Source organism: Labeo rohita, chromosome 16 (genome assembly GCF_022985175.1).
Source record: "Labeo rohita strain BAU-BD-2019 chromosome 16, IGBB_LRoh.1.0, whole genome shotgun sequence".
In the NCBI taxonomy this organism is placed as follows: domain Eukaryota; kingdom Metazoa; phylum Chordata; class Actinopteri; order Cypriniformes; family Cyprinidae; genus Labeo; species Labeo rohita.
The window spans coordinates 27,566,565-27,590,255 of NC_066884.1; the positions used below are offsets into that span (position 1 = coordinate 27,566,565).

A 23,691-nucleotide genomic window follows, 5' to 3' on the forward strand; every position below is an offset into this window, starting at 1 on the left:
GTATCTGATTAGTTTATTCCAGTCTTCCCAAGTCCTTTCTTGCCTGTCATACAATGCTTGTGGATGATTGATCATTTCTCCTAACCTTTGTCCAGGACATTTCACTGACTGTGTCAGTTTTGTTTAGATTATTATGTTATACTTGTTTGTCTTCAGATAACAGCACACTCTGGAGTTAAGTTTGTTCAGATGGTTTAATATGAGGACAGGAAACTTGGCTATTTATAACAGCAGACACAATAAAAAATGATCAATCAAAGCATTTTGGATGACAAAAAAGGCTTCATATTTCAAAATCTGCATCTCAAATCTGAAACTGCTCATCATTTAAGAATTTTTAACTAAAAGTTTACACCAGAAATACACAAAACTAAACATACTTTGAAAGGCTTTGCACAAAAAGAGCAAAGATGTCTACAAGGTGCAGATTTACAAAGTTTAAAAACGTACATCGCTTAGTGTGTTTTTCAGTGTATGTGCAAATGTGTCATCTGCGCTTCTCAATGTCTTTAACAGCTTTTTCTTAGAACTTTTGTGTTACGTAAGCTACAGACGACATTACTGTGTATGGACACACTCGTACTTGTTTGCACCTCCCCCTTTGCTCTGACTCTTTCTCATGTCTTTACCTGAGAAAACAGTCACACCCATCATCTTCAGCCCTACCAATCACAGGACAGAATCAGCACTTCCTGTTTCTGTGAGACAGAAGCATGCAGTGCCAGTGAGGGTGAGGTGAGTGAAAGGCTGAATTACTGGAACAAGCTGTAGCGCAATCACTGTGAGTCTATTGAGTTTATGAGAAGTGAAGAAAAGCTGCGTGTGAGCTTGAACAGACGGTAACTTTTGGACTCCACTTTAAGACAGTGCTGGAGGGGGAAAGTATAAGGAAAACAGAAACAAACGGAGGGGAGGAAGATAAGTGTCAATCTGTTCAAACTTGTTTGGGAATTTGAGAAGGGCGGGAGGAGGGGACGAGAGAGAGTGAAACAGAGAGAGAGAGAGAGAGAGGAACACTGTGAGAATCTTTTTTACTTTGTTGAAAACTATTTTTACTTACATGAACACATTAAGCAGGACAGAGACAGGCCAGATAATTAAATCAGTGTTCTTAGTACAGCATTTATCTCACTCAACTTTGGTTCTCTCAATGGGCAAACACTGATATGTGGAATGTCTGTGAGTTGTGCAATTCTTGCTAGCTTCACTTTGTCAAGAAAGCAAAGAAAAACTTGGAGAGAGACAGAGAAGCGTCCTCCAAGACACTTCTCAGGTGAGTCCTCTGCATTATTTTCAAAACTTTTCGTTCTTTCCATTTTGTTGTAACTTTAGTAAACCAAACAGTTCTTATCAACAAACATGTTCACGGGCAAATATTGCATTGTCATGGCTGAGAATATTTCTCTGTTTATGCTATTCATCGCAGTCGTTTTCTAATGAATTTGTTAATGTTAATTTATTGTGTCATATGATTCACTACATCTTGATATGAGTCAGCTATGTTGAAGACTTGTTCCTTCAACCCCTCTTAATGGTGCTTCGGCTCTTCCTAGGCATGTATTACTTGAAATGCCTCTGAACAAGATACAAAAATAACATAGGGCAGTGGTTGGTTGAACTGCATTCTTTGTAAATTACTTAAGTTTTAATTTGCTGAACTGACAAACAGGCTGCACAGACCGTATAAATATAAGATATAAATGGCAGCATGTGTTATGCATATTAACAGGATGTTAGACTGATTTGAAGTGACTTGTTTGACAAGAACAGTTGCGTTGCTATAACTTATCAGGTGGAGTATAGTGCAAGAAACACCAAGGTCATGGCTTCAGTTGTCTGGGAATAAAAATCTGATAAAATGTATACTTTGAATCCATCCAAGTCACTTCAGATAATCCTCTGCCAAATTGATTTCATTTAGTCACTGGACTTGACACAGTTTTTTTTTTTTTTTTTTAAATAAAACCAATGTTAATTGCAACTGTTTAAGCTGCTAAGACACATGTTTCAACAAGATACTCCAAAGTTTTAAAGATTTCTTTGAATATGTTTGACTCCATTCCTTTTTGGAATATAAGTTTTATATGCTTGATTGATTTATTGACTTGGAATTTTGGCTTCCTTTATAGGGTCTCTATTTTGCCATGGAAACCAGGTATATTAATTGGGCTATCCAAGACACTGTGCAGATACAGTCCTCTTAAGGTGCACTAGACAGGTTGTCAATCAAGTCCTTAAGCTAATTGGCAAAGGTGACCTGGGTGGAGAAGAGACTTGGAAACACCAAAAATGGACAAAACAAAAGAAAAAGAAATGGAGCCAGACTCGTGCGATGGGATTAGGGAGAGATTTCCTGCAACCAGAAAAAGAGATGGAGAGATGGACAGGAGAGAAAGAGAGAGGCGGAGAAATGGAGATCGACGTGCAAATGGAAGCTCATCAATGTCAGAGCAGGGTGAATATGGAGGCCAAGACGATGAGAGGAGAAAAGGGGACACTTTTCCAAGGATGTCAAAACCACCCAGAGTGAGAGACAGAAGGATACCACTTCCAGACTATGAAAGAGAGCGTCACATGGGAAGACCGAAGGACATACTGTATGAAAATGAAAGAGAAAAGGAAAGGAGGAGATACAGAGACTTGGACATGCAGAGTGAAAGAGAAATTACAAGATACAGGGAGGAGTTAAGGAGAAATGAAATGAGAAGGCCCCCAAGGGAGGAGCCAGATAGACAGAGGGAACGAGAGAAGGTGTTTGACTCAGGAATGAGAGGAAGTTATCCAGGGGGCAGTGACCTTTCAGGCATGAAGGAAAGAGAGACAGACAGAGACAGATATCGACAAAGAGACAGAGACGGCAGATATTATCCTCAACATATGGAAAGAGAGACAGAGAGTTTCACAGATAGGGAAAGGAGGACTGAGAGACCGAGAGAGGGAGAGAGATCTAGGAAAAGAGATACAAAAAGCGAAGGAGACAGTGATGGAGACAGGGGTAAGGAAAGGATGAGAGAAGAAGATTCTAGACTTAGACACAAACTGTACAAGAGTGAAGGAGACAGCGATGCAGACCGAAGGATAGACAGAGTTAGAGAGAGAGACAGACGTAGGGAGCGAGAACCCGAAAGATGGCGTGACACAGCAATGCCTAGAGAAAGAGATTACCGGGAGACAGGTTATCGTGATTCAAAAAGGGACAATTTGGAACGACTTAGAGAAACAGATAAATCAAGAGATAGAATAAGAGAATCCAAAGAGAGAAGAACGGACAGAGATGCTTACTTGTACACAGCTGAAAGAGGAAGGTATAGAGATGGAGAAAGGATAAGAGAAAGGGATCGGTATTCTGAAAGAGAGATTGAAGAGAGGGAGAGGCGGAGGAAAGAGAACAGAGACACAGGGAGAAGTAAAACGGAGAAGAGTGGACAAAGTAGTGGAGAGATGATTTCAGGAAGTGATTTCGAGAATGAACAAAGAAGGGCAATGAGAGAGAACCTTGTGGACAGCGAAAACACATCTGAGATTGATAAAGAGAGAGTAGAGCAGGAAGTAGGAAGTACACAGAGGGAAGAAGAAAAGAGTGAAAGTGTTGCTGCTGTGGAAGAAGTTACAAAGAAACCCATGAACAGGATTAGGAAAATGTGGCTGGAACCTCGGAGTGAGAGAAAGGAAAACGAGGAGCACACCGAGAGGGAGAGAGCACGAGAGAGGTACATCCAAAGGTACCAAGAAATCATGACTGGAAAAGAAGAAGAACTTGAGAGAAGGAAAGCAAGAAAGAGCAAAAGTCTTGAGGACAAGTATAGAGAACTTGAAAGGGCCGGGGAGTTCGTGAGGGATGTGGATGTAGAAAGGGAGGAGAAGAGGATAGGAGAAGAGGACATGGCTTATGATGAAGAAGCAATGGAACCGGAGAGGCAGATGGAAAGAGAGAATGTGGCCGATAACATGGAAGAGAATGACAGAGATGAACAGAGAAGCAACAATAGCTACGACTACTTGGAAAATGAGGAAGGAAGTGAGGGAGAAATGGAAACAGAGAAAAACAGAATGACGTCAGCGGATGATGGGTTTGTAACCGTCTCCAGTGGAGGGGATGATGCAGAGGAAGAGGACTTTGAAGACTGCAAAGAATTCTGGGAAGGTGGAGTTCCTGAAGCTGTCTCTGGACACTCAGGAGCTACTCAGGACAGAGAGAATGGGGCAAATGAAGAATTGGAAAACCAAAGAGTAAATGAGGGAGCAGATTGTATGGCTCCGAAAGAACCCCTAACAGTCTTTTGTGTGATAGGTCAGACCTTTCCATCACAAACCAACGAGAATTCAAATGTACATCCTACTTCTGAAGAGGCAGCTATTCGGAATTCAGGTCATAACGTAGACAACCAAGGTGAAATGAGCACTGTAAATGTCAGTGAAGCATTTGAAAAGGTTGAATGCTATGAACAGGATATTGAAAGAGCCATGGATGACCTCAATCTTTCTCCTAATGTGGACAAACAGAAGGGAGCAGAAAATAATGACCAGGTAACAGAGGGTGTAACATCACTAGAAGGCCAAATGATTCCTCCCAGTGAGCGATCAGAACAAGACACCCTACCAGAACATTCTAATAATGGTCATGGGGCTACAGAGACTCATAGTGAAGAGACAACACAAAGAGGAGAACAAGAACCTACCGGAGACACGGTGGAGCATTTTGGTTCCAATGACACATGGAGCGCATCTGAGGAACGAAAGCGATGCTCTACTGCTCCTCACCTTAGATGGGCCAAGAACGTGGTGAGAGAGATCCTGGGTTCGAGGTCGGTGGACACAGAAAATACAAGAGGTAGTGTGACACACATAGACACGCAAACCAACACACAAACAGAGGGTGAGAGAGAAATGGACAAGTCAAGAAAAGAGGAAGAAATAATAGAGGGAGGAGAAGAACAACAGGGAGGGATGGAGAGAGAGTTGAATGAGAACCGTGACTGGCTGGATCCTAGTTCTAACCAGCACTTAGTTTCCTCAAAAGGAGAGGCAGACAGGAAGGTAGAGGTAGTATCTAATAAGAAAGACGATATAGCGGAAGTCGTTCTAAGCTCCAGTAGTTTTAGAGATTTGGGGAATGAGGCTCGCACGAGGAGGCGAGGGTTCCGAAAGACAGCGGAGAAATCCAAAGAAGAGGAAGAGGATGAGGAAGAAGAAGAGGGAGTGGCAAGGGACCGCAGGACGAGAATATTCACCAAATCAGGTGAGAGGAAGATTAACATAAAAAGGCTGAATCGGACATTCAGTGACCCTCTTGCTCCCTAAGTTCCACACATATGAACTAAATCAGTTTTGAGATGTCTATTGAACCTATTCTATCAAATTTAATGTACCAGTGGTGTAATGTCATGTAGAAAAACGAAACGTGCTTACACAAAAATGTAACACAGAATTCCATGAGTCATCTTTCCCTAAAAAAAAAAGTGTCAATATGGGCGTTAAAATGTTTATTTTCCTGTCACATAATTGAGTGTTCCTAACATTTGAACAGTAATAAGCAGTTAAAACTAATCACTGACAGCCTTGGGATTGTGAGATCATTATTTATAATCTCAGCCATGGAATAACATTAAAAATATTTGTCATTATAATGTTTATTAATATGCAATTGCTCATTCTACTTCATAACAACTTTCTATACCACACCAAGGACCTTCAGGCCAATGGCAAGGCTTTATAACCTACAGTTGAGGTCATAAGTTTACAAACACCTTGCAGAATCTGTAAAATGTTAATTATTTTACCAAAAGAAGAGGGATCATACAAAATGCATGTTACTGTTTATTTAGCATTGCCCTGAATAAGGTATTTCACATAAAGGATGTTTACATTTAGTCCATAAGAGAAAATAATAGTTGAATTTATAAAAATGACCCTGTTCAAAAGTTTACATATGCTTGATTCTTGATACTGTGTTGTTGTTGTTTGTTTAGTGATAGTTGTTCATGAGTGCCTTGTTTATCCTCAACAGTTAAACTACCCACTGTTCTTCAGCAAATCCTTCAGATCCCACAATTTTTTTTTTAAGTCTTTTTTTGAATTTGAACCCTTTCCAACAATGACTGTATGATTTTGTGATCCATTTTTCTTAGAATTAGAAGATCAGGGTAAATTTAACTTATGTAGTCTTCTGGGAAACATGTAAGTATCTTCTGTAGCTTCTTAAGGGCAGTACTAAATAAAAAAAATATGATATTTAGGCAAAATAAGAAAAATGTACACATCTTCCTCTGATCAAAAGTTTTCACCCCCGGCTCTTAATACATCATGTTTCCTTCTGGAGCATCAGTGAGCGGCCATTTTCTTTAATATTGACTGGTTCTGACACAGCTTGATGGATTTAATGCCAACAGAAAGATATAAATGATATTCTAAACAGTCCTAAAATTCTTTAATCAGTTTATTTACCTTACTACAGTAAGTAAATATTTCAATCAAAAAGTTATTTTTTAAAAAGGCCCATTCTCAGCACTTTAATGAAATCTGAAACCACACAAACTGTAGACTTTAGGTTCTCATACCGCAAGAGTAACTAATAATGTATTCCCCCAGCTTTTTTTTTAGTAGTCTCATTTTAATAGCTTGGAAGCTCCAGAGGGCTCCTGAGGATTCTTGTGGGGGCTGGAGTCACGACCGCTGAAGACTCCTTAAACAGCAGCATTTCTTGGAAGCGACACAATTTTGAGCTACCAGATTTCCTTTGTTTCACAAAACTAAACCATTCTTATTCTCTCATAACAAGGCCTCCCCCAGTACATTTTCCTGTTTTTTTTCCACTTCATGTTTTTCATTGCATTAGGGTTATTTTTATTTATTGCCACATTTTCTTTAGAGCTACGGAGTTCCATACCCAGAGGTCTTACAGTTTACTCTATCTTTTCACTTATTCTCTGGAAAACTTGAGGCGGTTCCCATGTGTACAGCTTGTGTACGGCTATGTAGAGTCACCCCCATCTGTTTTGCTTGAAATTATGTGTTACTAGATTTAGGTTGCTTAAATTCTGATCTTATCTTGGTTAAGGGAAGCTTAAGGTGCTAAAAAAACACATTGTGATATGTGCTGATTTCTGTGTTTTGGTTTGTATAGATGGTGAAGAGGATGGATTATCTTTTACCTGGAGTGAAATGGATCTAAGGTAGGAGAACCAGACTTTACAGCATGTATAAAACACTACCACATTTGTGACCTTGGACCACAAAACCAGTCGTAAGTAGCATGGGTATATTTATAGCAATAGCCAACTTAATACAATGTATGGGTCAATTTATGGAAAAAATCATTTGGATATTAAGCAAAGATCATGTTCCATGAAGATATTTAGTAAATTTCCTACCGTAAATATATCAAAACTTAATTGTTGATTAGCTTTGATATGCTTTGCTAAGAACTTAATTTAGACAACATTAAAGGCAATTTTTGATTTTTTTTTTTTTTTTTTTTGCATCCTCAGATTCCTATCATAACAAACCATACATCAATGGAAAGCTTATTTATTCAGCTTTCAGATGATGTATACATCTCAATTTTTTTTAAAAAGTACCCTTTTGAAGGTTTTGTGGTCCAGGGTCACATTTTGTCTCTTCATTAAAAATGTTTTCCATGTAAAGGAATTAACTGTATTTTTGATAAAAGTTTAAAATCATGTACACTCACATAAGATGATGACTCCGGATGTATCAAGCTGCTTAAAAGCTGTTCTTATTTTACATAGAACAGGTGATATTTTTGGAAGAATTAATTAACTGTGGCTGACTATGAATAGTGCATTTCTACAATGGTGTGTGTAACTTAAAACTACTGTGTTCATTTGATGTTGCAGCCACAAGTGTCAGTACAAGTTTAAAGTGACTGACATATTAGACAACTTAATTTATGCTCTATCATTCCCATTTAAAATGTGCTAATATCTGGATTTATACATTTTTAGATGGAATGTTTGTGGTTAAATTTTGGGTTTGTAATTCTTATAAGGGGGTATAATATCTCAAAGAACAAAAAACTGAAATGATAGCATGACAACGGCAACCTTTTCTTTTCGGTTTGGCTTGGTAATGTTTAGAACTTTATATGCGGTCTTACATATGACTATTATATCACAGCTTTCATTTGTTCTTTCTCTCTTTTACTTTTAGGAAACTTGGAAGGACAAAAAAGAGGAATTCTAAATTCTTTAGTAAGTCACTGAAATGTGTTCATCTGTACCACATGGCTGATCTTTACATGGCTATAACAGACTACAAATAAATATCTCTTCAAAATGCATTAAAACATAAAATATATGAAATACATGGTTCTTAATACATGGGTGGTTACAGTTCAGATGTGAACAGGGAAAGTTTTGTCATTCCTGACTATGCTACTTTGCTAGTCCTCCAGGCAAAGAACAGGTTTGTGCTTGCACATCACTTGGAACTGCAGATAAACAGCTGCAAATGCTCACTTAGTATTAAAACCGCTTTCGTGGATGTTTGTGCGTGTCTTTCTTTTTTTGCCCTGTGGATTCACTGACCTGCTGTACTTGTTTGCTTTCTTTGTCGTTCTGATTTTTCTAATCTTAGCTTATCACATCTGTTTTTGCTGTACCTAACTTTACAAATCCATTTATACAAATGTATAAGATATGGTTATTTGCATTTAGCACATTTTACTTTGTGCTCTGATGAGGGTCGTGGACAACAGTAAGAAAAACAATGCTAAATCTAAATGCAGTTAAACAAGTCATGCACAGATGACATAAATAGTCAGGGTACATAACTATTTGTTGGTTTCTAAACAAATTCAGCTGTTTTGTTGGTACAGTCTAGCCAAATTAGGCAGACACCAGCATAGACAAGTTGCATGCTATGCACTTTTTCTTAAAAACCGAGAACAAACATTGAAGGTAATTGAAAATATGACCTACATTAAATACGGGATCTCTTGCAGTGAAAGAAAACATGGTTGGTTTCTGTCAACCACAAGGTGTTTTGTGCATATTATTGTTTGCTTATGTAGTTCCTGTTAATATTAATTAATGGCATTGTTTGATTTCAAGGACATTTGTTTAGTTTTGTGGGATAAGCAATTTTGGTTCCTTGTATCCAGTGTAAAATCTCTTGTGATCATATCAGTAATCTCTCTTTCTCTTTCTCTTGCAGACTCTCAGTTGTATCAGGAGTACAATGAGGTGGTCCAGAACAGAGAGATCCTGCTGTCTCATTCTGATTCTCTATTAATAGGTTCATCTTCCTCTCCAAATCATTCCCCTAAGCTATCACGCAGACCTCTCCCACCTCTCCCTCAAGTCCTCTTACACCCTCACACTCTGTCCCAAACCAACTCCTTTAAAAGTCTAAATGTGCCTCAGCAATCCATAAACAGGCCTTCGTCCCCTCGCGTGTCCATCTCTGCTGTCTCACCCACACTGTGGCAGGATCTCCCTGGAGTGAGGAGCAGCTCAGAGTTGGAGGAACTTACTGAGGATGAGAGACGTCTACAGGAGGTATAATTATCCCCTACTAAACACTGCATACTGACAGCGTCCAAAGTCATAAACTTAAAAATGTACTTGAACTTGATAATAACGTCAACCAAGTGTCATTTATGTTAAAGGAAAACAGCTCAAGCTCATTTTTCAACAAAACATTTCACAATGACAAAACAATGAACTTGAGGGGAACTAACATATCATACATCTACCAAAAAGGATCTTGGTGGCTGGAAGTAATTGTAAAAATGTGAAAAGTGAAGTTAGAAAAGGTCTAACACTGCACAGAATAGTATGTTGAATCCACTTTGACTGATATTTTGTTATCAAATGAAATGAAATGTATATATTTTTAAGTTTGTCTTAAGTCTCCACTGTATTTACAGTACATATTATTTATTATTGCATTATGGCTGTATTTAAAGTACATATTATGGTAATTGTGTAAGAAAGTTTAACAGTAGGTTGTAAAGTCACATTGCAACACATAAAACCCACAGCCATATTTAAATATATTTGCTATAAAGTCACTGTAAAGTCACAATTAAGAGAAACAAATTCATAAATGTGAGATTTAAAGTCACATTTTGAGATTTAAAAAAAAAAGTCAGAGATATAACAGTGTGAGATATAAAACCACAATTGTGACCTTGGACCACAAAACCAGTAATATGTTTATAGCAATAGCCAGCAGTACACTGTATGGGACAAAATTATAATTTTTTCTTTTATGCCGAAGATAATTAAGTAAAGATCATGTTCCATGAAGATATTTTGTAAATTTCCTACCATAAACGCATCAAAACTTAATTTTTGATTAGTAATATGCATTACTAAGAACTTCATTTGGACAACTTTAAAGTCGATTTTCTCAGTATTTTGATTTTTGCACACTTAGACTCTCAAATAGTTGTATCTTGGCCAAATACTGTCCTATCCTAACAAACCATACATCAATGTAAAAGTGTAATTTATTCAGTGTATGATTTCGAAAAATTGGTGACTGGTTTGACTGGTTTTGTGGTCCAGGATCACAATTGAGAGAAATACAGTGTCTCAATTTCAAGTAACAGTCTCCACTGCAAGATTTAATGTCTAATTTCGAAATATAAAATTGCAATTTAGATTGTAAATGTGAAAAAGTCACAATTTTGGTACATAATGTCACAATTACCTTTTTTTTATTTTAACTCTGGGAGAGAAACAGACCATGGTACATTGTAGTCTTAATAGTTACAAATTATCTTGCAAACAGATGTTGTGCTTCCAAAGATATTTGTTTTTATCAGTAAGAACAGCATGATGAAGAGTCTCTGCCTTTTTCAGGTGAGGTTTGAGGTTGTGACCTCTGAGGCCTCATACTGCCGCAGTTTGGACATCGTAGTAGAGAACTTTGTCATGTCGAAACAACTCAACGTCATCCTGTCTTCACAAGACAAAAACTGGCTGTTCTCCAGGCTAAATGATGTTAGAGCCGTCAGTCACAGGTTGGAATCATATCATTAAACAAACAGAATTACTGAAGAAAAAAAATACATTTTAGTTCTATAAAATCTACTACGTGTGCTGCTGACAACATAAGACATACAATTTTGTCAGTAATTACTCACCCTCATGTTGTTCCAAACCCGTTAGACCTTCATCCATCTTTGTAACAAAAATTAAGATATTTTTGATAAAATACGCAAACTTTCTGACCCTCTGTAGACAGCAATGCAACTGACATGTTCAAGACCCAGAAAGGTAGTAAAGACATCGATAAAGTAGTCCATGTGATATCGGTGGTTCAACCATAAGAAGTTTTATGAATTTTTAGCTTTTATGAAGCTAAGAGAATACTTTTTGTGCACAAAGAAAACAAAAATAACTGATGTCACAGGGACTATTTTAACAATGTCCTTACTACTTTTCGGAGCCTTGAATGTAGTAGTTGCATTGCTGTCTAAGCAGGGTCAGAAAGCTCTCGGATTCCATCAAAAATATCTTAATTTGTGTTTCTAAGATGAACAACGGTCTTACGGGCTTGGAATGACATGAGGGTGAGTAATTAACGGTGTAGTTCACCCAAAAATGAAAATTTGATGTTTATCTGTTTACCCCCAGGGCATCCAAGATGTAGGTGACTTTGTTTCTTCTGTAGAACACAAACAAAGATTTATAACTCAAACCGTTGTAGTCTGTCAGTCATATAATGGCAGTTAATGGGATCCACAGCTTTGAGAGTCAAAAAAAAAAAACATACACAGACAAAACCAAATTAAACCCTGCGGATTGTGATGATACATTGAGGTGTTAAGACACAAAACAATCAGTCTGTCCAAGAAATTGAACAGTATTTATATCATTTTTTACCTTTGATCCAACGCAGTTTCCAACTGCTCTGAGCATGTTCACAACAGCCTGTGTGTGACGTGTCAACATGCTCTGGCAAATACAAGAGTACTGTCTGTGTATGTTTGTTTTTTTTGACTCTCAAAGCTGTGGATCCCATTGACTGCCATTATATGACTGACAGACTGCAGCGGTTTGAATTAAAAATCTTTGTTTGTGTTCTACTGAAGAAACAAAGTCACCTACATCTTGGATGCCCTGGGGTAAGCAGATAAACATCAAATTTTCATTTTTGGCTGAACTATCCCTTTAAGACTCCATAAATATGTATGAAATCTTCAACTCTAGCCAATCATGTTTCAGTTTAACTCTGAGTCAGTTCTAAAATGTCTGCTTTGAAATATGAATTACATCAATAATATATGCTTCTTTTCATTTAGCTTTTTGTCTCAGCTGGAAGAAGCAGTAGAAGAGAACATAATGCGTTTTACTGTCTGTGACATCATTATCAAACTCTGTCCACGTTTCCGAAATGTGTATGTGCCATACCTTACCAACCAATCATATCAGGACAAGACTTATCAAAGATTAATGTGAGTATTTGTTTGCACTGATCTTAAGTGGAAAATGTGCTTTTACTATTTTATATTTTGTCCATATGATATCTTTGTTTCATTCCACCATCTCCCATAGGGATGAGAGTCAGGAATTCCGTAGAGTTGTGGAAAAGTTAGAGCGTAACCCGGTTTGTCAACGACTGCCTCTACGGTCTTTCCTCATTCTGCCTTTTCAAAGAATCACTCGCCTCAAACTGCTTGTGCAGGTACTGTCGTTTTATTTTGCCTCTCACATTTTTTAATGACACATTCTTTAACTTTGCTAGGAGCTGTTTCCTTTTGATCTCTAAAATTTGTGCCCTGCCTTCTTGGCCAATTGTATATTAACATGATATTATATGTCATCCATCTCTTGTTTTAAATGCTTGTCATTTTAAATGCTCTCTTTTTTCGTCTTCGTCGGTAGAATATTGTAAAGAGAACCGCTCCAAAAACCAAGGATGAAGCACAAGCCATTAAGGCCATGAAACTACTTGAGAAGGTGAGTCTTTTCTTTATGTACTTGGAACAATGTTGTTATGTCACCCACAGACAGTATCTGCATTGGAATTTCTTATCAGTTTTCTCTCTCACTACTGTCCCATGTTTCTTTGCTTCTGAACAGATGATCCAGGACAGTAATGAAAGTATCTCTCAAATGAAGAACATCGAGTCACTTGTCACCCTCAATGCCAAAGTTGACTTTGAGTGCAGGGTGAGCATGACACATGTTTGGGAACCTAATTTGTACAGTGTATATAAAATAATGACTTATTTTGTGTCTCTTAGACTCTTCCATTGATCAGTCAATCACGCAGACTGGTACGAGAGGGATCTGTGACTGAACTGATAGACTTTTCTCTGAAAGACCGGGAAGAAGAGAGAAATGTTTATTTGCACCTTTTCAATGACTATCTCCTGGTCTCTTTGCGGAAAGAGTATGTTTGGCTTTTTTTACATAATTTCAATTGTCATTGTTATTCTTTGATAAACAATTCTTGTTTATTTTCATGTAAATGATCCCTTATATTTTATGGTGCAACTAAAGCTTAACTTCCTGTTTGCAGAGGGGGTAGGTTTACAGTTATCGACCATGCACCTGTGTCAGAGCTGCGGGTTGAGAACTGCAGGTTCAAACTGCATTCTTTACAAAAAAACCTGTTCCGTCTGCACATGCCACAAAAAGCTCTGCTCTTGCGGACAGATACCCAGTAAGTATGTCAGTGTGTATGTTTATTAATGAGTCAAAAGCTCTTGCTATCTTTTAAACATGCATTGGATGCCATGTGTGCATGCCTGTGAAGTCCACACACCTGTAGAGCAGGGGTGTCCAGTCTTGCTCAAACGGGCCACCTTACAGCTCTAGCCTTAATTAAACACATGAACTAGCTTGAGTATGACGGCATTTATTGCCTTGTTAAAAATAAAAAAATCTAAAATTACGAGATTGAAATCATAATATTTTGTGAATAAATTTGAAATTATGAGAATAAAGTCAAAATGTTTCAAGAATAAAATTGAAATGTATAGAGAAGGAAGTCAAAATTACGAGAATAAAGTCAAAATGTTTCAAGAATAAAGTCGAAATTATGAGAATAAAGTCAAAATGTTTCAAGAATAAAGTCGAAATTATGAGAATAAAGTCATAATGTTTCAAAAATAAAGCTGAAATGTTGAGATAAATGTCGAAATTACGGGAATAAAGTTTAAATGTTTCAAGAATAAAATTTAAATGTTTTGGGAAGAAAGTCAAAATTATCTAATCTTTTTTTCCTCGTCTTCCGTAAACATGTAGTCTGCCATTGTTTGTTGTTGTTGTTGTTGCTGTTACATGGCGCAGTGGTGTCTAAGTAGGGTCGAGACGTGGGATGATGACATCATCGTTTCACAAAATATACAGATTGGCTGTACACACAAAAATGCAAGGGTGTCGTTTTCAGATTTATCAACTCTGGGACCTGGTTTTAAAATATTGCAGTTTCAGGCTCCCAAAACGCCGGATCCATCTGTACGAAATGCCGATAGAATGCCAATAGATAATTCCAGACAGATGTGTTGGAGCTAGGCAGAAAATTGGCCCTCCAGAAGCAGGATTGGACAACTCTGCTGTAGTGCTTCACCATTTGCCAGGGGTGTCCAAACTCGGTCCTGAAGGTCCACTGTCCTGAGTTTAGCTCCAACTTGCCTCAACACACCTGCTTGGAAGTTCCTAGATGCCTAGTAAGACCTTGATTAGGGGTGTGTTGCAATTATGGTTCCAAGTTCCGTCGTTCCATCAGAGTTCAGCGGAACTAACGACCATAGTTAGCTAATGATGCTTAACGTGTTTGTTTGAGGTTGGAGCTAAACTCTGCAGGACAGTGGCCCTCAAGGACCGAGTTTAGACACACCTGCCATTTGCAAACGTTGTCACTTGGAAAGGCATATCGGACAGCATAAATTCAGTTTAATCAGGCAGTCTTGTGTTTTGCAGTCTGGTTGTGCAGAATGTTGTGTTGAGTTAATTTGTACCCATCTCTCATTTTCCATTATCTTTCAGAGGCAATAAATTGCGCTGGATATCAGCACTGTCACGTCCTTATCCTGAGATTGACTTCGGTGCAGTTCAGGGTATGTGCACTTCCTATTAATAACTAATAATAACTAATATTCCAATGCTAATCATTTAAAATTTCCTCTTTTTCCATTTGCAGACGTTTCGCAAATGCAGTGCATCAGAGCATATGTTGCCCAGCAACCAGATGAGCTAAGTTTAGAGAAAGCTGATGTCCTATTAGTTCACCAGCAGAGTAGTGATGGTGAGTTAAAACTAATCACATGAACACAAGGAAAGATACCCGGTCATGAATACAATTTATTTCTAGAGTTTATTTTTAACGCTGTAATGGCCATTTCAGTTTGGTTTCTGCCACGGAAAACTACCACATGCACAATGTCAATACTGAACTACTTACTGTACAGTATAGGACAAGTCCTTTGAGAACAACCTAAATGGTAATAGTTCAAGAATCCTGCAACCTTTTGGTTACAAGCTCAGATCTTCAAAGGATTAGTTCACTCCTGAATTAACATTTCCTGTAAATTAACTTTCATGTCATCCAAGACGTTAATGTCTTTCTTTCTTCAGTCGAAAAGAAATTAAGGTTTTGAAGAAAAGATTCCAGGATTTTTCTTCATATAGTGAACTTCAATGATGATCGGGTTGAAGGTGCAGATTGCAGTTTCAATTTGGCTTCAAAGGCCTCTACACAATCCCAGCCAAGGAAAAAGGGTCTTATCTAGCGAAACGATTGGTCATTTTCAAAAAAAAAAAAAAAAAAAAACATAATAATAATATACTTTTTAATCACAAATGCTCATCTTGCACCAGCTCTTCGATGCGTGTCCTCGACACATAACATAATCATGTTGGAAAGGTCACACGCGGTTAGTTCTTCTTCTGTGTACTCTGCTTCAGAAAGGTAGGGTAGGGTGAAAATCGCCATCTCATTTTCTCCTCCAACTTCAAAATCGTTTAATGTAATTATTTTACCTTTTCTTGTAAAGGGTGTTTGACTTTCTTTGGACATTTGTTTTGTAAACACTGGGTCAGAACTTCTGCCTACGTCACACGTGACCTTTCCAACATAACTACATAAGTCATGGACGCAGAGCTAGTGCAAGATGTGCATTTGTGGTTAAAAAGTATATAAATGTATTAGGGATATAAAGATACATGTATTCATACCGAACCGTCACGGTACGGGCATCTCGGTTCGGTGCATGACGCCTTACAACAAATACAGGCAATTCACACTCGATCCAGAAGGGGGCGCCCGCATTAATGCAACTCTGTTTGATAACCGCCGGCAGAAGAACAGCGAAATGCCAAAGCCCACCAGACAGTGACCATGTGCTGATTCTGACCGCGTCTCTCACTGACACAGCAGTATAACGATACTTTAAAGGCTTCCGCACTCAACAGTCTGCGAAATGAAGCTTTGTGCTCTTGTATCCTACCTCTCTCATTCGGCACAAATCCAAATATTCTTTAATATTTCCATATTTGCGATGCATCCAAATGCTAAACTATTATTTATTATGTAACTTATAGACGTATTGTAGACGCGTTCTAACGGTGACAGTGAGGCGGGTGCGCTGATGTTTGGTTCATTGTGTTTTATTTTGATAAAGTACTAACTACGTCAAGTTAGCAATGCTAGAAGCCTGGAACTGATATGTTTTGTGTTTGTGTGCGCCGGCGTGATTACTTCAACTTTCCTCATACCAGCAAAATCAACTTAAACAAAAAACAAATAGGATGTCACTTTCTGCCATTTGAGTTTCCTTTCTGTCACAAAACGGAACTGAAACTCAGCAAATATATGCTACGTTACATGTCGCACATTTTTTCCCCTTGTCTATCAGTTAATTAAATTAAATATATTTCAAGTATTTATTCCTTGTATGTATATATGTACTGCAGATTTTATAGCTCATATATGACATTAATTTGATATAATATTTATATATTAAACTAAAATTTTAAAAAATTATCTTAAATAAATAAAATAATTATTTTCACATGTAGGTGGAGAAAAATTTAATTTGTACTACTGTCTAAAATAAATGAAAACAAACCTAGCATCGTAGATTTTTTTTTGTTTGTTTGTTTTTTTTCTGTTGTACTGAAATCTTATCGAACCATGGCCTTCGAACCGAGGTACGTACCGAACCGTGACTGTGTACCGTTACACCCCTAAAATGTATGTATTTTTCTGAATTATATCTTTTTTTAGAATATTTTTCATATTCCTCGGCTGAGATCATGTAGAGCCCTTTGAAGCTGCATTGAAACTGCAGTTTGGACCTACAACCTGTTGATCCCCATTTAAGTCCACTATATGAAGAAATGTCCTGGGAATGTTTTCCTCAAAAACCTTCATTTCTTTTCAACTGAAGAAAGAAAGACGTGAACATCCTGGATTACATAAGGATGAGTAAATTCTCAGGAAATTTTAAGAACATCGCTAAGAACTCTGCCACTGCTTCCAGGAAAGCCAAGGTTTGTTCACGTTGTAGGAGTCACCCTTGCCCAAGGGTGCTGAATCCTGTTCCTGGGGATCTGCCTACCTGCAGAGTTCAGAACCAACTCTGATCCAGCACACCTGTCTGTAATTATCAAGTGCTCCCAAAAATCTTAATTAGCTGGTTCAGTTGTGTTTGATCAGAGTTTGAGCTAAACATTGCCCTGGCCAATATAATAAAGTTGTCACCTTATAAAGTATAGCTGGTGTTTTTGTATAGTACATTTATTGTTTGACTAGTTTAGGAACTTGCATGACTGCACCAAGCCCACATTCACTTAGAGATCTTAGGGATGTGTGATAGAATAGAAATATAACCAACAAGTTTGTTCTGTTAACGCCTAGCTTAAGAGACTCATCTCCATTGTTAATACAACATACAATGAATTGAGTTCTTGGAGAACTTGTGCAGGTAGATCAAGACAGTGTTGTACTGGTATTCTGCAGTGTAATAAAAAGGTTTTTCTTCTTTAGATCTTCTTACCACCTCTAGTTCAGGTCTGTAATAGTCCCGGAATTGCTATTGGTAGTCTATGATTCAGGAACCTCCTACAACTTTTTCAAGCGAGTTCTGTGTTGCATGTACTGTAAATCATGACAAACTCCAGTGTGTCATGTCAGACCAACGGGTACTCCTGCAGTCCACAAAATAAGAGCAACGTTTTTGACTTAGTTATACTTAGAACATCTACAAAAGATCTCAAGATTGCATTCTAGAGAATGATTTCTGATCGCTTGAGAGGATTCCATTAGTTCCCACAACATTGGCAAAGGTTCACTGCTTTTTACCTTACCTGACTGGCAAAAACAGATGATTGAAGATGAGTAATGGTGAGAAGAGTTGAGGCCGTGTAGATAAGTTCTTCTAAAAGAGGTAGTGAACGAGTGGCGTATCAGGAAATGTCCCAGTCCACCACACAGGAGCTGGTGATTTTGTGTCAGTGTTATACTGTTCCTATGTTTAAGAGACAAATTACCTAATTCTGTTGATTAGCTTTGTCTGTGTTTCCCTGCTCCACCAATTAAATTTTTTTTCTACAGCAGATTATTGCACAGTTAAGCTTTAAGTCAGGGTTCCTCAAATCTGGTCCTGAAGGGCCACTTTCCTGCAAAGTTTAGTTCAAACCCTGATCAAACCCACTTAAGCATGTTTGATATTTATGATTCTTGATCTGGGTGCCTCTGACGTGATACCTGGGATAGCAAATGAAAGCGAGCAAGCGTCACTTACCGGATGTTGCATGCTTCTATAGCTGAAACTTAGCAAAATAGGCCAAGAAAACAGAATACATCACCCATATTCTTTTTTTTTTTTATATACTCTGTTTATAACTGTGGAACAGAACGTGCACCAGGAGAGCCAGCTGACAACGTTGATTGTCTTCCAATTTTTTCTTTTCCAGTCACGTTTGATCTCGCGAGTCTAGTGTGCGCGTTCAAAGGATTATAAGGCTAAGAATCGTTAGACACTGTCTTCATGTCTGTGGTCTCCCATGGTTTTAAAATCGGTTAAGATGATAAATCTAGTGCAGTGGTTCCCAAACAAATTCCTGGAGGCCCCCAACACTGCATGTTTTCTCTGTCACCTCAATCAAACACACCTGATTCCGATCATTAGCTCATTAGTAGGGACTCTAAGACCTGATATGGGTGTGTCAGACAAAGGAGAGATGCAAAATGTGCAGTGTTCAGAGGCCTCCAGAAACGTGGTTGGGAACCACTGGTCACGTGTGCAGCCAGCCTTACCTGTGATTTTCTAAGGCACAGGTCTTCAACCCTGCTCCTGGGGACCCACTGTCCTGCAAAGTTAGTTCCAACCAGCTTCAGCACACCTGGCCTGTGATTTTAGGTGATCCTGAAAATCTTGATTGGCTGGTTCAGGTGTGTTTGATGAGGGTTGGAGCAAAACTCCAGGAGCAGGGTTAAAGACCCATGTTCTAGGGCAGTAGTTTTCAAACCTGTCCATGAAGTACCCCCAGCAATGCACATTTTGTATATCTCCCTATATCTGACACACCCACTTCAAGTCTTGCAGTATACACTAATGAGCTGACAAGTTGAATCAGGTGTGATAGATGGAGACATACAAAATGTGCAGGGCTGGGGGTATTCCAGGACAGGTTTGTAAACCACTGTTCTAGGGATCCTGAAGACATTGATGAACTTGCACAGGTGTGTTTGATTACGGTTGGAGTTAACTCTGCAGGATACTTTCTGCAGAGTTTAGCTTCAATCTTAATCAAACACACCTGAACAAGCTGATCAAGTCTTCATGATTACCATGAAGTTGCAGGTAGGTGTGTTTAATCCGGTTTGGAGCTAAACTCTGCAGGAAAGTGGATTATGAGTTCCAGAGTTGATGACCCCTGTTGTAAATTGACATCACAAACTACTGGCCTGGAATGCGTAATATAGCACGTTAGTGGACCCATGTGCACATGTATTGTTTTGATAATGTTGACTGCATATTACAAATTCAAAAGAATCCAAAAATCCAAAGGAAAAACGTTTCCATTTTTAGTATAATTGTTGTGTGATCATACCCTAAATCAGTGTTCATCTACCTTAGTCCTGGAGTAACCCCAAAAGTACATATTTTAGGTATCTCCTTGTCTGACACATTTCAGGTCTTGTGATGTCTACTAATGCACTAATGAGCTGAATAAGGTATGTTGGATTAGGGAGACTTCCAAATAATTAGTATTGGGGGTTCTCTAGGTCAAGGGTTGGGAACCCTGATCTAGGTCAGTGGTTCTCAACTCTAGTCCTCGGGGCCAACTGCTCTGCACATTTTGTATGTCTCCCTCATTTAATGCACCTGATTCAGATCATTAGCTCATTAGGAGAAAGATCCATGAACTGAATGGAGTCAGTCAGATCCGGAAACATACAAAATGTGCAGAGTAGTGAGGTCTTGAGTTGAGAACCACTGATCTAGGTTACTGTAGAACAGGGTTCCTCAAATCTTGCTCTGGAGGGCCAGTGCCCTGCAGAGTTTAGCTCCAACCCTAATAAAACACACCTGAGCAAGCTCATCAAGGTCTTCAGGATCTCTAGAAATCACAGTTAAGTGAGTTTGATCAGGGGTTCAGCTAAAACAGGGGTGCCTGAACTCGGTCCTTGATGGCCGGTGTCCTAAAGAGTTTAGTTCCAATCCCAATTAAACACACCCAAACCAGCTTATTAAGCTCTTAACAGGCATACTACAAACTCACCAGTATGTGAGCTGAGGCAAGTTGAAGCTAGACTTTGCAGGACACCAGCCCTCCACGACCGAGTTTGGGCACCCCTGAACTAAACTCTGCAGGAAAGTGGCCAGATTTGATGAACCCTGCTGTAGAACAAGGGTGTACAGTTCTGATTGTGGAGGGCCACCTTCATGCAGAGACTAGCTTTAACACACCTGCCTATACGGTTCTTGTGATCCTGAAGACCTTGATTAGCTAGTTCTTGAGTGTTTGAATAAGACAGGAACTAAACTCTGCTGGAAGGTGGCAGTATTGGACACTAACCATTGTTGAATGTATGGTAAAGGTCAGAAGCAGTTGGATTTGGCTATAAACCAAAACACTTTGTCACTTGCCCTAGAGGGTTCTTCTGTCATCAGATGTGAAATTCATGTGACTCTTTCAAGGTTAAGAGCAATATTTGGGATGGCTGTTCCAGCTGCACCTGGAAAGACTCTGTATTCCTTATTTGAACCAGTGTTCTTAAGAATGCACACTGAGATTTTTACAATTGATAAGAATTCTTTCTTGACTAAGGGCATTTCACTCCTAGTTGCCACAGTTTATGTAAACAGGCATATTTTTCCACACTGTTGAATGCTGATAAATGCTGAAAAACGAAGCATATTCTATATGTCTGTTCTCAGGAACAGTTCAGCAAGTTCCTAGTAGATTCTAATGTTATGCTACAAGCAGAATACAAGAATTGCTAATGGATGTTTTGACAAACTCCCATTCTAAATTTTTTTTTTTATTCAGGCTGGGTGGAAGGAACTCGTCTGTCAGACAGGCAATGTGGTTGGGCCCCCGAGTCTCATCTGGAGACAATAGTCAGTGACAAAGCAAGAAAGCGCAACCTGCTGGACACCATGAAAATTGCTACAGCTGCAATGTAATGTAATGCAATGTACAGCCTTCAAGCTTCTCAGGTGGACTTTTCAACTGCAATTTTTTAGTATTACTTTAAAGTCTTATGCAAAAAGAACTTCAACAACTTTAAGGATTTATGTCTCAACTTCATGGGAAGTTTCTATTTATTTTGGGTATACACTCAAGCTGATAAGGGTGATGTGGGTTTTAGGGCCTCACCCATGTCAGGGTACTACTCCACACCCTGCTAAAGGGTCTGAATTACGGAAACTGAATTCCTTAGATGGACCTTGGACCTTGGACCTTGGAAATGGTGCAAATGCAGCCATATGCAGTACTTGCTCCAACTGAGTATCTATGCAGCTTCCATAGTGTTTCTATAAGACTGTCTAATAATTTGGAACTGGGGAATCACTCGTGGGCAGAAGTTTGGACTAGAGTTTGTTGTCATCATTATGGGCAAGCCGTCTCTCACTGAGGAACTATGACAGCTGGATGTAAGATATAAGCAGGATCTACATCATTGTGTTACGCTGAACCGCACACCTGCAACAAAACTACTTGTTCTGTTTTCTATAAACATCAGATCCCCTTCAGTGTGGAAAATAAATGCTGTCGGACTGCAGCTTGGTGGGAATAATGTTTGAAGAGTTTTTGTTGTGCTCAAGGACACAAAGACAGTGCAAAAGGACAAATTACTAGTAATTGTAAAAAACGGTGGACATTTATCAAAGTGCAAATTTTATTTAGGATCATGAATTATGGATGGCTACTTTTTAAGACCAAAAAGTGTACATTACCCAAGGTTGTCTACAATGTACATAATATAGGTTTTTAACATAAAAGCTAAGAGTGTTATGTTTTCATGGGATAATTCCATCTTTGCTTACTGTTCACACTGAGTAGCATATAACTGTAATATGCCTTCAAAATAAACAGATATTCAGTTTTCTAAAAGAACATTTCATGGTATAGCAAATGGAATTTTTAGTCTTATCAAGTGCACTTTAAAGAATTACAGGAAGGGCATTAGGTAGCAAGAACTTAAAGAAGAATGAAAGAGTAAAGTGGCACAGGATTCAGTAGGAAATCAAATGCTTTAGTGTGGTTTACAATACGAAGAATCATTGCATTCAGACATTTCATAAATTTTTCCTTCAGTATGACAAAAATACGGATATATGGAAATACACAACAGGGGAAAATGGTTTTGTGATCTTCTAAACGGTACTTGAAATATCCACAAATAATTGGTTCCTGAGGTGAAACTGAAATCTACTTGAGCCCTGACCCGTAATTAATAGTAGCAGACAGGAAAATTACATTAAAAAGTACAAGATAATGCAAATTCAGTAACCCTTCACAATTAGGTTCAGTTTGTTAACATTAGTTAATGTATTGGTATCATGAACTAACAATGGTTCATTACCTAAAAATTTTAAGAATTTAGTGTTCATCTGCAGTGGTTCTCAACCTTTTTTTTCCAGTGGGCCGCACTATCTAAGCGCAAGTCTCCGGGCCGCATATCATTTACACATTACATTATTAGTACAAACCAACCAGATTTATAATATTATAAATATTATATCTAAACAATTACATTTATTGAAATAAATAAGCATTGGTGTAGTGGTGCCTGAAAAAGTTGGGTATACGCATAATTTATCCCCCGGAATATATTATTCACTGGTTTAAGAAATTTCTGATTGTAAAAACCTGATTCTTTTCATTTTTAAGGTATTGTTTTCGTTTTTAATGTACTGACTCAAATTAGTAATCAATAATATTAATTATTAAACCAGTCTGCGCCCCTCCCCTGACATGCTCTCATGTATGAACAGACAGCATTTGGGGTGAAGGAGTGGACGGAGCGTGCATAGGCGCATCAGGCACAATCATTAAACATATTTCAAAAGAAGCTGGCGCCACGGTCCTGACCGGGTGTTTTAGGGAATATTTGCATTTATTCACATGCGAATGAAATAGCTATTCATGTGGTGGACTGTCATGATTTTGGCTGATGCAGGACATTGAATGATGCGCATCAGAGGGATTTAGAATTGGGTATACGCAAAGCCGACTAATAAAGAATTGGGTA

General features: G+C 38.4%; 1 protein-coding gene across 2 annotated transcripts; it reads left to right on the forward strand.

Moving 5' to 3' along the window:
- The first annotated feature begins 621 nt into the window (after positions 1 to 621).
- Positions 622 to 22,534, forward strand: arhgef5 (Rho guanine nucleotide exchange factor (GEF) 5). 2 transcript variants are annotated; one of them, XM_051130820.1, is made up of 15 exons: positions 622 to 1,273; positions 2,130 to 5,239; positions 7,124 to 7,172; positions 8,170 to 8,210; positions 9,175 to 9,518; positions 10,830 to 10,990; positions 12,275 to 12,427; positions 12,528 to 12,657; positions 12,858 to 12,932; positions 13,056 to 13,145; positions 13,220 to 13,368; positions 13,498 to 13,641; positions 14,970 to 15,040; positions 15,124 to 15,228; positions 21,483 to 22,534. In XM_051130820.1, exons 2-15 carry the CDS (start codon positions 2,290 to 2,292, stop codon positions 21,617 to 21,619), a joined length of 4,599 nt encoding a protein of 1,532 aa, XP_050986777.1. In that variant the 5' UTR covers positions 622 to 1,273; positions 2,130 to 2,289; the 3' UTR covers positions 21,620 to 22,534. The 2 variants fall into 2 exon arrangements, with proteins under 2 accessions (XP_050986777.1, XP_050986778.1); XM_051130821.1 differs by having other exon boundaries at positions 2,130 to 4,831.
- Positions 22,535 to 23,691: the final 1,157 nt, after the last annotated feature.

Excerpts from the sequence above, each read along its gene's own strand:
- arhgef5 (XM_051130820.1), top strand. The coding sequence starts at position 2,290 with ATGGACAAAACAAAAGAAAAAGAAATGGAGCCAGACTCGTGCGATGGG. Across the intron at positions 5,240-7,123 it reads GAGAATATTCACCAAATCAG|ATGGTGAAGAGGATGGATTA; the intron begins GTGAGAGGAAGA and ends TGGTTTGTATAG. Across the intron at positions 15,041-15,123 it reads TGACTTCGGTGCAGTTCAGG|ACGTTTCGCAAATGCAGTGC; the intron begins GTATGTGCACTT and ends TTCCATTTGCAG.